The sequence below is a fragment of the Pan troglodytes genome, chromosome 3, assembly GCF_028858775.2.
Source record: "Pan troglodytes isolate AG18354 chromosome 3, NHGRI_mPanTro3-v2.0_pri, whole genome shotgun sequence".
NCBI lineage: Eukaryota > Metazoa > Chordata > Mammalia > Primates > Hominidae > Pan > Pan troglodytes.
In genome coordinates, this window is record NC_072401.2 from 25,014,846 (window position 1) to 25,028,265 (window position 13,420).

Consider the following 13,420-nt stretch of genomic DNA (forward strand, 5'->3'; position numbering starts at 1 on the left):
AATTTTATAAATCAAATAGCTTTAAAAAATCATAGGCTTTTGCTGCATTAACTATTTTACTTAATATTAACACTTTCATTTTCTGATTTCATATTTACTAAGTAGTAGACTTCCCAAAATACTAACAGGAAACCTCAGGGATTTAAAAACATAATAGCAATCTACCAAGAGGGTATTTCAGAATAATTTACAAGTCAAAAACCAAAATGTTTCCTTTTGTCAGTTGAAAAGACTGACAACTAGCAAAGGAATAAGAAACCACAAGTGGTTTGATGATGTTGCTGAAATACATTCTTCAGGACATTTAGATAAATAATCAGCAACTAGAACTGAAGCAAACAACGACATACATAAGGTTAACAGGTGAAACTTGAATAAGCATAACCGGCATTTAATATTCTTCTAGAAAGTCAGTTTCTTTGTAGTTAAAGAAGCGATGAATTTAGAGGTAACTGGCAGACCTAGCAATCAAACCTGAGTGGCTAAAGTAACTGGAAAGGTTTTAACACCCCCAAGCTTGTATTCCTTTTATAACTTGCATATTACTTAGTCTACATAACACAGGGTTGTAGGGAATAAATTATGTAAGGATGTGGAAATGCTCTATAAACTATACAGAATAGGCCAGGCATGGTGGCTCACATCTGTAATCCCAGCACTTAAAAAGGCCAAGGAGGATTATTTGAGTCCAGGAGTTTGAGACAAGCCTGGACAACACAGTAAAACCCCACCTCTACAAAAAATTAAAAGAAATTAGCCAGGCATGGTGGCACATGCTTGTAGTCCCAGCTACCTAGGAGGCTAAGGTGGGAGGACTGCTTGAGTCCAGGAGGTTCAGGTTGCAGTGAGCTATGATCATGGCACAGAACTCCACCCTAGGCAACAGACTGAGACCCTATCTCAAATCTATACAGAACCAACTACATGCCTGTAAATACAGAAGACGTCTTCTGGCTGTCTGGAATTCTGGGGTGAAAACCATAGTTCTGAAAATATTTATGAAGAAGATCACTTTTAAAAAAGTTGTTCTGGGAAAAAATACATTTCACATATTTCTTCTATAACATAATACAATGTGATAAAATTTCTCATGTGACCAACTCTTTAGTTACCATTATAAAAAGCAGTTAATTTTTCTCCACAAAATAATTTCATCCTGTGTGTATGTTTTTTGTCTGGGTGAGTGTATTAAATTCTGTAATACTTAACAAGACGCGGATACATGATTCTGCAAGTGTTTAAGAATCAAATGATTTATGCCAACTTGGCAAACCCTCATCATTATTGATATTAATAAGAGCCTATTGCCAGCCAAAAGTCAAACCCTAAAATACAAGTGTTAAATTGAGTCCTTACAAAAAAGCACAAGTTTTAGGCCTTTCTCAAGGACTAAAAATAGCTAAGGCTAAATACACACACACACAATGCAAAAGCGAACTAATAAATGACAAGATAAAAGCTTCTTTGGTACTTCAGCAGTTGAGTGAGGCAAGCCCTAACCATGTTCTAATTGTAAATGGCACAACATACAACCAGGAACCCATCAGGAGACAAAATGACCTTGAATTTGTCGAGGGATTTACATTATGACCAGTAAGAATCAATATAATTGTTACATGCTTTCTAGACTGCAACACTGCAGTAAGCGTTCAAAGAGCCTTAAAAAGTGTTCAAACCGCATTGACTAATATGGAACAGACCCTATGGTGAAAAGCTTGGCATCACTGTCAGGACATGCTAAGAGTAAATTTTCCTCTCTCAATAACCTGCCTTCTAATAGAACTCACTTTTTTTCTAATAGAACCACTTCCCCCCACTCCGCCCCCAATAACTCCACTTCAAAGTAGAACTCGCAGTACTTCATTTGCCCTACCTGAATACTGTCTGGACACAATAATGCATTTAAACTAATTTGGACTTTTAGTCCCCAGGGAACTCTGTGGTGGTCTCCAACACAAGGACATCAACTTGTTTGCTTATAAACATCCCAGCAGCACCACAGTAAGCTATCTTCAGATCCTGGATCATTAAGTCTTTCTTTAAAACTATAGGACCATCTCCACAAGGGCCATTTCTCTTTTTCACTGAGCAATGTATGCTCTGAACCATATTAATCAGCGAAATGTAGGATCAACTATAGAAAAGTCAGCTATTTGTATGAACAAAATTAATGAACACTAAATATTTAAAAAATAATTATAGTTGTATTTTATTAACAACCAAATCCACAAAATAGCAATTTTAAGTCTCAGTCAAAAAATGCAGAAGTTATCTACTGAAGAGTAAACTTGAATGCATGTAAAGAATTACTATAACTTTTAACTTAGTCAAATACTTGAATAAACTTCAAAAATTATCAAGAGGTAAAAATATTTACCCTCATATAAATATATGTTGCATTCTCAACCTTTCTTGATTGCTAAAAACTTGAAATCGTTCACCATTAGTGCTGTAACATGTTTAAAAGGCTGTTTGTTTTATTAGTACCACAATCAAGTTATAAAATCTATTTTTCATAAACTAATAGAGAAATAAGAAATGGCACTGCCTTATAAAAGGGACTCAAATATAAAGTTATACAGAATCACAATTAATTTGATGGAAATTAAAATTTGTATTAAGTATTATATTTGTTCAAAAACTTCCAATACTTTTATATATTTGCTTTATGCTAGCTACTATCCTTATATTAGAACAGTTTAACAAAAAAATCAAATATTTTTTCACAATTAGACGCAAACAGTAAGTTTAAAATTACATATGAACAGTAAAACTTGTATAGATCCCTCCTCTATAAGCCAGGCTTGTATGAAAACTTTAAATTTGTGCTTAACATGCTGCACCTCAGAATGTTCTTCCTCATAATGAAAATGATGCAGCAACTGCCAAGGAAGTCTTCCTTTACTCTCCCTAGGCCTGTCCAGGGAAGCTACATCAGTGCTTTTCTCAACCTCTAAGATGAAATTGACTCAAGGCAAGGATAACATGATTTCCCAGCAAGAGGTCCTACAGTTTTGGCTGAAACACCACCACTGGATGGCAAAGTGGCAATATAGCCCCCTAGTTTTGAATTATAAGCTCATGATCAGTCCTCAGAGTGAGCCCATCACCAGCTGTGGCCATCATCACATATCCAGCCACTGCTGAGTCACTCTTTTCAGTAAGACAAAATTCTCCTCAGCATCCTAAGGATTTAAAACACAAAAAGCAAAACAGAAACAAAAACTTTAATTTACTTCAATGACAGCAAGAGCTCAGATGTGTAACTGCAGTAAATATGGGCCCATATATCTCAAAGAAGAACTCAATGAAACGAGAAGTACACAAAAGGATGCACAAACAGGACATCTTTGTTGTACATCAGTTTCACTCAATGGTAAACAAACACAACGTTTTAAAAATAAAACAAATACAGATATACAAAGTACACATGATTTCAAGACAAATGAAAACTAGGCAGGCTGAGGGCTGGGCGTAGTGGCTAATGCCTGTAGTCCTAGCACTTTGGGAGGCCCAGGAGGGGGGACTGATTGAACCCAGGAGTTTAAGACCAGCCCTGGCAACATAGTGAGACCCCATGTTGTTTAAAAAAAAAAAAAATTAAAGCTTTGCCTGGAGGATGCATTAACTTATTATATAAATATTTAAGACATATATGTCTGTCTGTCTGTCTCTCTCTCTCTCTCTCTCTCTCTCTCTCTCTCTATATATATATATATCTGCTGATGGGGACTATGTATCTGCTGATGGGGAATCAAAGATGTCTTCTCAGCCCCTCAACAAAGTATCTCCGAAATAGGGCTGAAATAATCTTGCTCCTGTCCGTTTGACAGGATCTAGATGAAGCTTCTGCATTCCAGGAACTCACATACTTATGCAGTGTGATCAGTGCTACTTTTTTTTTTTTTTTTGAGATGGAGTCGCGCTGTCGCCCAGGCTGGAGTGCAGTGTTGCGGTCTCAGCTCACTGCAACCTCCGCCTCTAGGGTTCAAGCGATTCTCCTGCCTCTGCCTCCTGAGTAGCTGGAATTACAGGCACGCGCTACCACGCCCAGCTAATTTTTTTGTATTTTCAATACAGACAGGGTTTCACCATGTTGGTCAGGCTGGTCTCAAACTCCTGACCTCGTGATCCACCCACTTCGGCCTCCCAAAGTGCTGGGATTACAGGCCTGAGCCGCCACGCCCGGCCAGATCAGTGCTACTGTTATTAGAGGTCTGCACAGGGTCAACATTTCACACCTATAGACATTACATTTGGGAAGCCTTAAACAAAATTATGGGCAGAAGGCCAAGGCACCAAAGAAAAAGTGCTTACTTTATAACAAGTGATTTAATAGGAGAAAAGACAGTACTTGGCCAACATCCTTTCTTAACCCATCCTAACTAGTCTTCCATTTGCTAAGGAGGCACTACCTAGAAGAAGCAGTACTCATTCTTACTTTAGGGTCAAGAGATATGCAGAACCCTACAAATGGATATTATTTTGTTGTATAAAACCTAGATCACAATCACCCATAACTTAGTCCTTTATAACTGAATAAAGTTTATATCTCTAAAATCATTATTAGTGAAATATTTATAAAGAACATTTCTAATGTTACCTTTCTTCCAATTGCTCCATTCTGTTTTTTGGGAGGTGGAGGCTCAAAAATGCGTTGCTGCTGCTGAGGTGGAAGTGTAGAATACAATGGAATGATTTTAATGTCGCCAACTTCAGGGCCCAAATCATCAACTTCACGCTTTATTCTCTTACAGGCTTCATCAATTTCCTACAAAATAAAAGTGAGTCTAAAAACGAATACTGAAACATTTTAAAGTATTTATTATAATCCTAGTTCTATGCAGTCTGTTTTATGTATGCCATCTTCTTTCACTTCATGGATACTCTGTTTTCAATTTAGTAACCAAAACTAATTTTGCAAATTTCAATGGGATTTCCAAAACAATCCAAGAAACTTTCATTTTTGTATTCAAATGAATATATAACTGCCTTATTTGCATTCCACACCCCTTTTCTTAGAGTCAGATTTCCTAATTAATTCTCAACAAATTGTACTAAAATTGAAATTTCTCACTCAGGAATATTTAAATGCACTCATGACCTTTTCAATTTTCACAATCTAAAAGAAATTGATGTGCTAGACATTTTAAATAAGCCAATTAGGCTTTAATGTCACGTATCACTAATGCAATTATATGGAAGATTTGCTTCATTGTGCCTAATGAGAACAAACACCTTTACAGTATCAACACAGATATTTAAGAACTAGGCTAACCCAAATGTCTTAGAGCAGCTACAAATTTTTTTCTCAGAAAACTAGTCACACGTTGCTTACTGACAGGAATATGTTCTGAGAAATTTGTTAGGCGATTCTGTTGTTGTGTAAACGTTCTAGTGTATTCACGAACCTAAACTGTATAGCCTGTTGCTCCCTAGGCTACAAACCTGAGGAGCATGTTATTGAAGTGAGTAACAGTAGGCAACTGTCACATAATGGGAAGTGTTTGTTCATCTAAACAGAAGGCATGGCAAAAATATGGTATAAAAGATAAAAACCGCCAGGCACAGTGGCTCACACCTGTAATCCCAGCACTTTGGGAGGCCGAGGCGGGCGGATCACCTGAGGTTGGGAGTTCGAGACCACCCTGACCAACATGGAGAAACCCCGTCTCTACTAAAAATACAAAATTAGCTGGGCGTGGTGGCACATGCCTGTAATCCCAGCTACTCGGGAGGCTGAGGCGGGAGAATCGCTTGAACCCGGGACGCAGGAGGCTGCAATAAGCCGAGATTGCGCCATTGCACTCCAGCCTGGGCAACAAGAGGGAAACTCCGTCTCAAAAAAAAAAAAAAAAAAAAAAAAAAAAACGGTAAAAATCAGTACACTCATATAGGGCATCTGCCATGAAAGAAGTCTGCAGGACTGAAAGTTGCTGTGAGTGAGTACTTAGTGAATGTGATGGCCTAGGACATTCTGTACAGAACTGTAGACTTCATAAACACTGTACATTTTGGCGATACAAAATTTATTTAAAAATGTATTTTTTGATATATTTTTCTTTCTTCATTAAATTAACCTTAGCTTACTACAACTTTTTAACTTTATAAACTTTTAAATTTTAACTCTGACTCTTTTGTAGTAACACTTAGCTTAAAACACAAACACACCGTATGGCTGTGCAAAAGTATTTTCTCTTTATATCCTTATTCTATAAGCTTCATTCTAATTTAAAATTTTTTACTTTTTCAACTTATTAAACTTTTTGGTTAAAAGACACAAACACACACTTAACCTAGGCCCCCACAGGGTCAGGATCATCAATATCACTATCTTCCACCTTAACGTATTAACCCACTGGAAGGTCTTCAAAGGCCAGTAACACACATGGAGCTGTCATCTCCTGTGATAACAATGCCTTCTCCTAGAACACCTCCTGAAGGACCTGCCTAAGCCTGTTTTACAGTTAACATTTTTAAGTCGAAGGAGAACACTCTAAAATAATGATAAAACATGTAGTATAGTAAATACAAAAACCACTAACAATGTCCTATTATCATTATTATTGTGTACTGGACATAATTGTACATACTATATAGTACTTTTAAAACAACTGGCAGCAAAGTAGGTTTGTTTGAACTAGCATCATCACAAAGCAGTGAGTAATGTGTTGTGCTGTGATGCTGCAAGGTTACATTCAGCTCCACTATAATCTTACGGGAGCAGCACCACAGCTATCTGAGAAGTTTGTCTTGACCAAAACGTTGTTATGTGGCACATGACTATATTCTAACACATGTGCATTCAAGAGGAGACATAATGAATATCAAGACGGAAAAAAAGAGATAGACAGATTATGTATGACAGCTCTGGGAGAGGCAAAGGAACTTAAAAATGGAAGGCAGCACTGCGGACAAATGTATTCTAAATTTTATTGAAGTATTAATTCAATTAAACCCAGAAGTATGTAAAACGCTTATTATACACTAGGCAGCCTGTCCAATAAATGACCCAATCAGAAGCTACCCTTGTCAACAAAGTGCGTGTTTTTTTCAAAGGACAATGATACTAAACGGTGAGGAAGAATTTTAGGACATTTACTTTATATTTTTTTAATGTCCAACTGTGTTTCTATATCAAAAAACACAACGTTCTTAAACACAGTAAGAACAAATAAATTACTTTTCACTTATTTCAAACACATCAGTTTTTTTTAAAGGTTATCTGTCTCAAAAATTGTAACACAGAAAACTATTAAAGATTCAATGTTACTAGATCCTCCTTTGAAATCTCAAGTTTCTAAAAGAAAATGAAAGTAGATGCTATTCATCTAAATAAAAAATATAACAAAGCGAACAAATATTTTTGAAAATACTGCTTTAAAATGTTGTGTATCTAGATTAGAATGCCCCCTGCTGGCATGCAAATAAAAAATTAAGTGCTCTCCAACTTAAAAAACATTTGAACATAATATAAAACTAGGATTCCAACATATAAGAGTATCTGCAATTTTGTTAATTTTACTGTACATAAATGAAAAATAAATGCTCAGAAATCACAAAATATCCAGATTTCACACATTAAAAATTAAGTGCTTAAATTAGACATTTGCTTTGTGATTCCAGTATTTTAAAATGACAATTCCAACTTTACTGGAGATTAGACTACCCAATCTGCTAAGTATGCATGGAGCTAAAACAAAATGATGACTATGTAGGATATAAAGGCATCTCTAAAATGTGGAAGAAATCCCGTAACACTTAAGTTTTTAGATAAAGTCCTAAACAGCTTTAAAACTTGCAATAAAAATTTTCCCTGAGGTTTGCCAAACTTCCAAGAAGTCAACACTATCAGCTGAGAATGCCACAAAACTTATCTGCATTCATCAGAATATAAACAGAAACAGGTAGTGGAGGAAAAGAAGTTTCAACAGCAGCCATCTGCTTAATCATTAGCAATACTGAGAATAAAGACAGACAGTTCAGGAGTTTTTGATTTGAGGAAAGATTTTTAACTCCAAAAGCAGCAATATGTTAGTAAATTAATCTGGACCTTACCAATTAACTCACTGCATGTTGAAAAAAAATTTTACTAAGCAAAATTAAAAATAAAATTATTTAATTACAATCACTCTTATCTAATTACAATCTAGGCAACACTTTAAACTGTTCTCTCTCCCTCCCAAATTAACTCATGTGACTACAGAAGCACTTTTATTTAGTGGTCAGAATACGTTCTTAAAAACCAGTTTTAAATTTTTATGAGATTACTCAATTTCATGGAGGCTATTCAAATTTATGAAGAAAGGAGTACTGATTTCGCAGTTGCATTTAACTTACCAAGTAAAAATAACGAAGGTTCACAAAAATGAGAAGGTAATATTTACTTTAGACCAGCTCTACTACTAAATACAACAAATGAAATGTAAACAAAACGTTAGGTTTTCTGCTACCTTCTCCCCAAAACTCTTCAAATTCAAGACTGGGAATCTAAAGATAATTTAAAGAAGCAATGGTATGCAAAAAAACAGCTGACAACTAGAGCGGCATTTTATTTCATGAAAGACACTCTAGCATACATCTGAAAACCCTTCGGCTTACTCCCTTCCTTTCCCCAGCTGTGGGATTCACAGAAAATACCGCACAAAGTTGTCTCAGAGAAAAACCTTTCGGGTCCTTAACCATGAGGCCATTTGATATTTCTGATAGAATCTCAATACGCTTATGTTATCTGAGAATGATGACAATTTAAAATAGTGATTTAAAAAATAAAAATATGGCCAGGTGCAGTGGCCCACTCCTGTAATCCCAGCACTTTGGGAGGCCAAGGCGGGTGGATCACCTGAAGTTGGGAGTTCGAGACCAGCCTGACCAACACGGAGAAACCCCATCTCTACCAAAAATACCAATTAGTTGGGCATGGTGGCGCATGCCTGTAATCCCAGCTACTCGGAAGGCTGAGGCAGGAGAATCACTTGAACCTGGGAGGCAGAGGTTGCGGTGAGCCGAGATCGCACCACTGCACTCCAGCCTGGGCAACAAGAGCAAAACTCCATCTCAAATAAATAAATAATAAAACAAAATAAATAAAAATAAAAATATACTATGCACTTTGGAGGAAATGAGAAACTAGAGACCAGACACAAGAGGACAAAACGATTATCCCAACAGCCTCAATACTACATTACAGCACAAATGCTGTTTATATGCCATCAAAAAAGCATTTTGGGGCCAGGTGTGGTGGCTCGCGCCTATAATCCCAGCACTTTGGGAACCCGAGAAGGGCAGATCACCTGAGCTCAGGAGTTCGAGACTAGCCTGGCCAACATAGTGAAACCCCGTCTCTACTAAAAATTAAAAAAAATTAGCCAGGTGTGATGGTGGGCACCTGTGATCCCAGCTACTTGGGAGGCTGAGGCAAGAGAATCGCTTGAACCCGGGAGGCAGAGGTTGCAGTGAGCCGATAATCATGCCACTGCACTCCAGCCTGGTTGACAGAGCGCGACTCTGTCTTCCCTCCCCACCCCCAAAAAGAAAAAGAAAAACCCTTTCGTAAAAGGCTTTTTAAAACTTTGTATTATCCAAATAGCTTCTGAATTTATTTAGCCACTCAGGTATTCCACAGCACACCTATAATATACACCCTATTGAAAAGAAGCTTAGAAACGCTACATCTGGCCGGGTGCGATGGCTCACGCCTGTAATCCCAGCACTTTGGGAGGCCGAGGAGAGTGGATCACGAGGTCAGGAGATTGAGACCGTCCTGGCTAAAATGGTGAAACTCTGTCTCTACTAAAAATACAAAAAATTAGCCGGGTGTGGTGGCGGGCACCTGTAGTCCCAGCTACTTGGGAGGCTGAGGCAGGAGAATGGCGTGAACCCAGAAGGCGGAGCTTGCAGTGAGCCAAGACTGCGCCACTGCACTACAGCCTGGGCGACAGAGCAAGACTCCGTCTCGAAAAAAAAAAGAAATGCTACATCTGAGAATAAAATTTTAAATGAAGTAAATTCTAACTAAGAACTTTTAGTAATCCTTCCCAACCTTCATGAGCATATGGGAAGACAAAACCAAACTGAAGTGTTTTGATGATGAATAGGCACCCAAGTTCACTCACAAGCTAAATACTGATGAAGATAACCTGATTTCAAAGCAGCTGTGATGCACATTCATGCTTCAGCATAATAGCACTTATATCCCAGGGATCTCTTAAACTACAATTGCAAAATCTTGAAATTCCAAAAGCATTTAACACTCTTAAAATAATTATAACACAAACTCTAGTGGTATACAAAAGTATTCCTACAGTGCGCAGATAAAAGGGTTATATATTTTACATATTAATACAATCAGGTTGAAGAACATTGAAATAAAAAATATGATTAACATGTTCTTATGATTAAAGTTGCTGCGTATTAGAAACAGTATGTCAAAAGCTAAATAATGAAGAAAATTAAAACAATACCTCTTGACCAGTTAAGAAAAGAAGAAGATCTCCCTCTTCCTCTTCACACATATGAATCTGGATAACTGTTCGAATTGCTGCTTCAAGATAATCTCTCTCTGGTTCTGGAGTATAGAAGATCTCAACAGGATGTGTACGCCCAGGAATAGTTAGGAGAGGACAGTTATCAAAGTAAATCTGGAATTTTCCTGCATCTAGAGTAGCGCTCATAACTATAACCTGAAAGAAAACAGTAAATTGTTTGAAGCTGTCTTCAAGGATTCTTACATGGTCTTACAGTATAGCAATATTTACTATTCTACATATATCAGCTATAAAAATGCCCATGAAAACCTTCAAATAAACTGTAAATGAAAAATCAAATACATAATGGCTGAACTACAGTAAAAGTTATTTACATTTTTAAAAATTTAGAAAAAAAATAAATGCAAACTACAGCATTTCCTCATAAAATACCTTAAAATCAGATTTTATAAAATTATATGTAATTCAGACTGGTAAAAGAAAACATTAATATGCAGTATAATTATTGCTACCATTATTAAAACAAAACTTTGCAAATAGGAAAAGACAGAAAGAAAATGCAAAAAAAAATAAGTGGACCAGATATAAAAAGGTTCCTCCATAAAAAGTTTCATAAGAGTTCTTAATTTCTACTTTCAGGTTCTCACTAAAACCTTGGTAGCACAATAAATTTAATAAATAATGATAGTACTCACATTATTCTTTAAATATATTTTTTAAAGCATTGATCTAATTTGTATAAACAAAAACATGCTCAGGCCTCAGTTTTTTTTCTAAAGACCCAGAATCTTTCTTGCCAGTGCTGAACCCTTGTTTGTTTGTTTGTTTCTGCTAAGAGTCTCGCTCTGTCACCAGGCTATGAACCCTTCTATAACACTCGTATCAACAAGGGATGAGTCTACATTCCAATGAATAGTATACACACACAACACAGCAAAAAAGGGAACATCATAGACTTTGGGGGACAAAAATGTCAGAAAATAGTTTTAGGTCCTTAATCAATACAGTAACAGGGGCCAAGGTACATGTGGTATGGAGGAAAGAAGTAATACACGAGGGTAAGTGACTACATTTCTAAGGAGCTGCCTGTCCTGTGTATAGTTATTCCCACTCTCCAGCATTATAAGTTACAATGGGTGTTTGTGATGAGACAAGGACATGGATCTGAGGGAGAAAGATTTGATCCTTAAGTAAAATAAGCCTCTGTACTTAATGAAGGGTAGAGTGAGTAGCACAGTTACACATATATGTTATTAGATTATAAAAGAACTAGGTGGGTTACAAATTGAGAAGATTTGGCTTAAAAATGCATTACTATAAAGGGGGAGAAATAAAGTCTAAAATGAAGGCACAGCAAAGCAGAAACAAAACAAGAAGGTACTTACTAGTTCCTTCTTTTACAGGTGATTTCTTACAGTTGGTTATTGATCAGTATGTATTCCCCATTTTTATGCCCACATACACACATATATAGTTAAATGGAGAGAAGAAATTACTTCACCTTTAAATCTGATCTCTGTCTTACAACTTCCTTCAGAACACCCATTAGAATATCTGTAGCCAGTGTCCTCTCATGAGCCTCATCAAGAATTATTACACCATAACGCTCCAGGAGGGGATCATTCATAGCTTCACGAAGTAACATCCCATCAGTCATATACCTATATTCCAAAGAACATGTTGGTTAAAGGTTCCGTTAGGTCATTTTAAAACCAAACTTCGTGACAAAAATGAAATGCAAAGACATAAGGTAAATTAAAAATAAACTTCTGCCCCAAACAAATGTGCTACTGTTTCATGATCAATTGCAAAATTAAGTTTCAAGAAAATCTTTTAAGAGTATACAATGAAACAAGATATGCTTCATCAATTCTTGAAAAATGTAATACTGAAATGTACTGGGAAGACATGATATGACCAATTATGGAACATAATGATCACATGGTTTCACATGAATGCCAAGGCAAAATTCGTCATTTTCAATTTCTTAAACCTTTTAAAAACATACAAATATTCAACACGCAAAATCTAATAAACCATTTTAAGTTGCTTCATGTCACACTACTAAAATGTTACCACATGCAAATAAACATTTTTTGTTAAGCCTTAACAATTCCTTACTTAATAAGCTAACAACAGGCTCTTGGTTCAAAAGGGCTGAAAGCGTGAGTCCTCCCACCCCAAAGAAATAATCTTAAAGCACAAAAGGAATTCATTAATAAAAGAAGTGGGACTGAGGGGCAGCATCAACACTAAACAAATGCTGATACATAAATGGAAGATAAAAAACAAATGACGTCAGATTGATCAATGAACCAAAAACGGAAACCAGGCTTAGTTAGGGATGGCTCAAGTGAAGGCTGCTAATATGGACTCCAGTTATCACAAGAGAGGTGCCACGTAAGAATGAAGGCAATGAGATCAAGGGTCAAGATTGTATAACTTTGCAGGGGTCAGCTATCTCCTGTCCATTCCACACTGGTTACTGATGTCACTATGAAAAACAACTATCTTCCTTTTGGCACCTGGACAAAACACAGGATGCCTTTAGATGCTTAAGTCACAGCTCATCCAGTTAGATAAAAACCCATTATTTTATTTACGGATTTAAAAGTGGTATTAAAAAATCTGAAGCCATCATTTATGAATTCACCATTTTGGCTCTTTTTATGATTAGTCTAACCTAATCTTTCATGGACCAACTGGATATTTTTAGCTCATGCCATCTGCTGGAGCATTAAGTTCAGCAAATTGATAGTGTACAACAAAGAGAAGTGAATTCTCTTTATTTCACCTAAACTTAATTCTAAATTTCATAAACTTTTGGCAAACAAATCCATCTTAACTCATTTATATGCTTTATGCTTCTTGTCCTTGGTCATATTTTTAAAAATAAACTACCACATTCCTGGGAGGGACAAACAGCATTAGCT

General features: G+C 36.5%; 1 protein-coding gene across 1 annotated transcript in view; it reads right to left on the reverse strand.

The window, feature by feature from the left end:
• The window catches only part of DHX15 (DEAH-box helicase 15), a 57,553-nt gene that overhangs the window by 16,783 nt on the left and 27,350 nt on the right, over positions 1-13,420 (reverse strand). The window contains exons 4-6 of the mRNA XM_001164599.7: positions 11,989-12,148; positions 10,464-10,682; positions 4,604-4,771 (exon numbers count right to left, since the gene is read on the reverse strand). Of these exons, the coding sequence (XP_001164599.2) occupies positions 4,604-4,771; positions 10,464-10,682; positions 11,989-12,148 (547 nt within the window). The remainder of the gene's footprint in view (positions 1-4,603; positions 4,772-10,463; positions 10,683-11,988; positions 12,149-13,420) is intronic.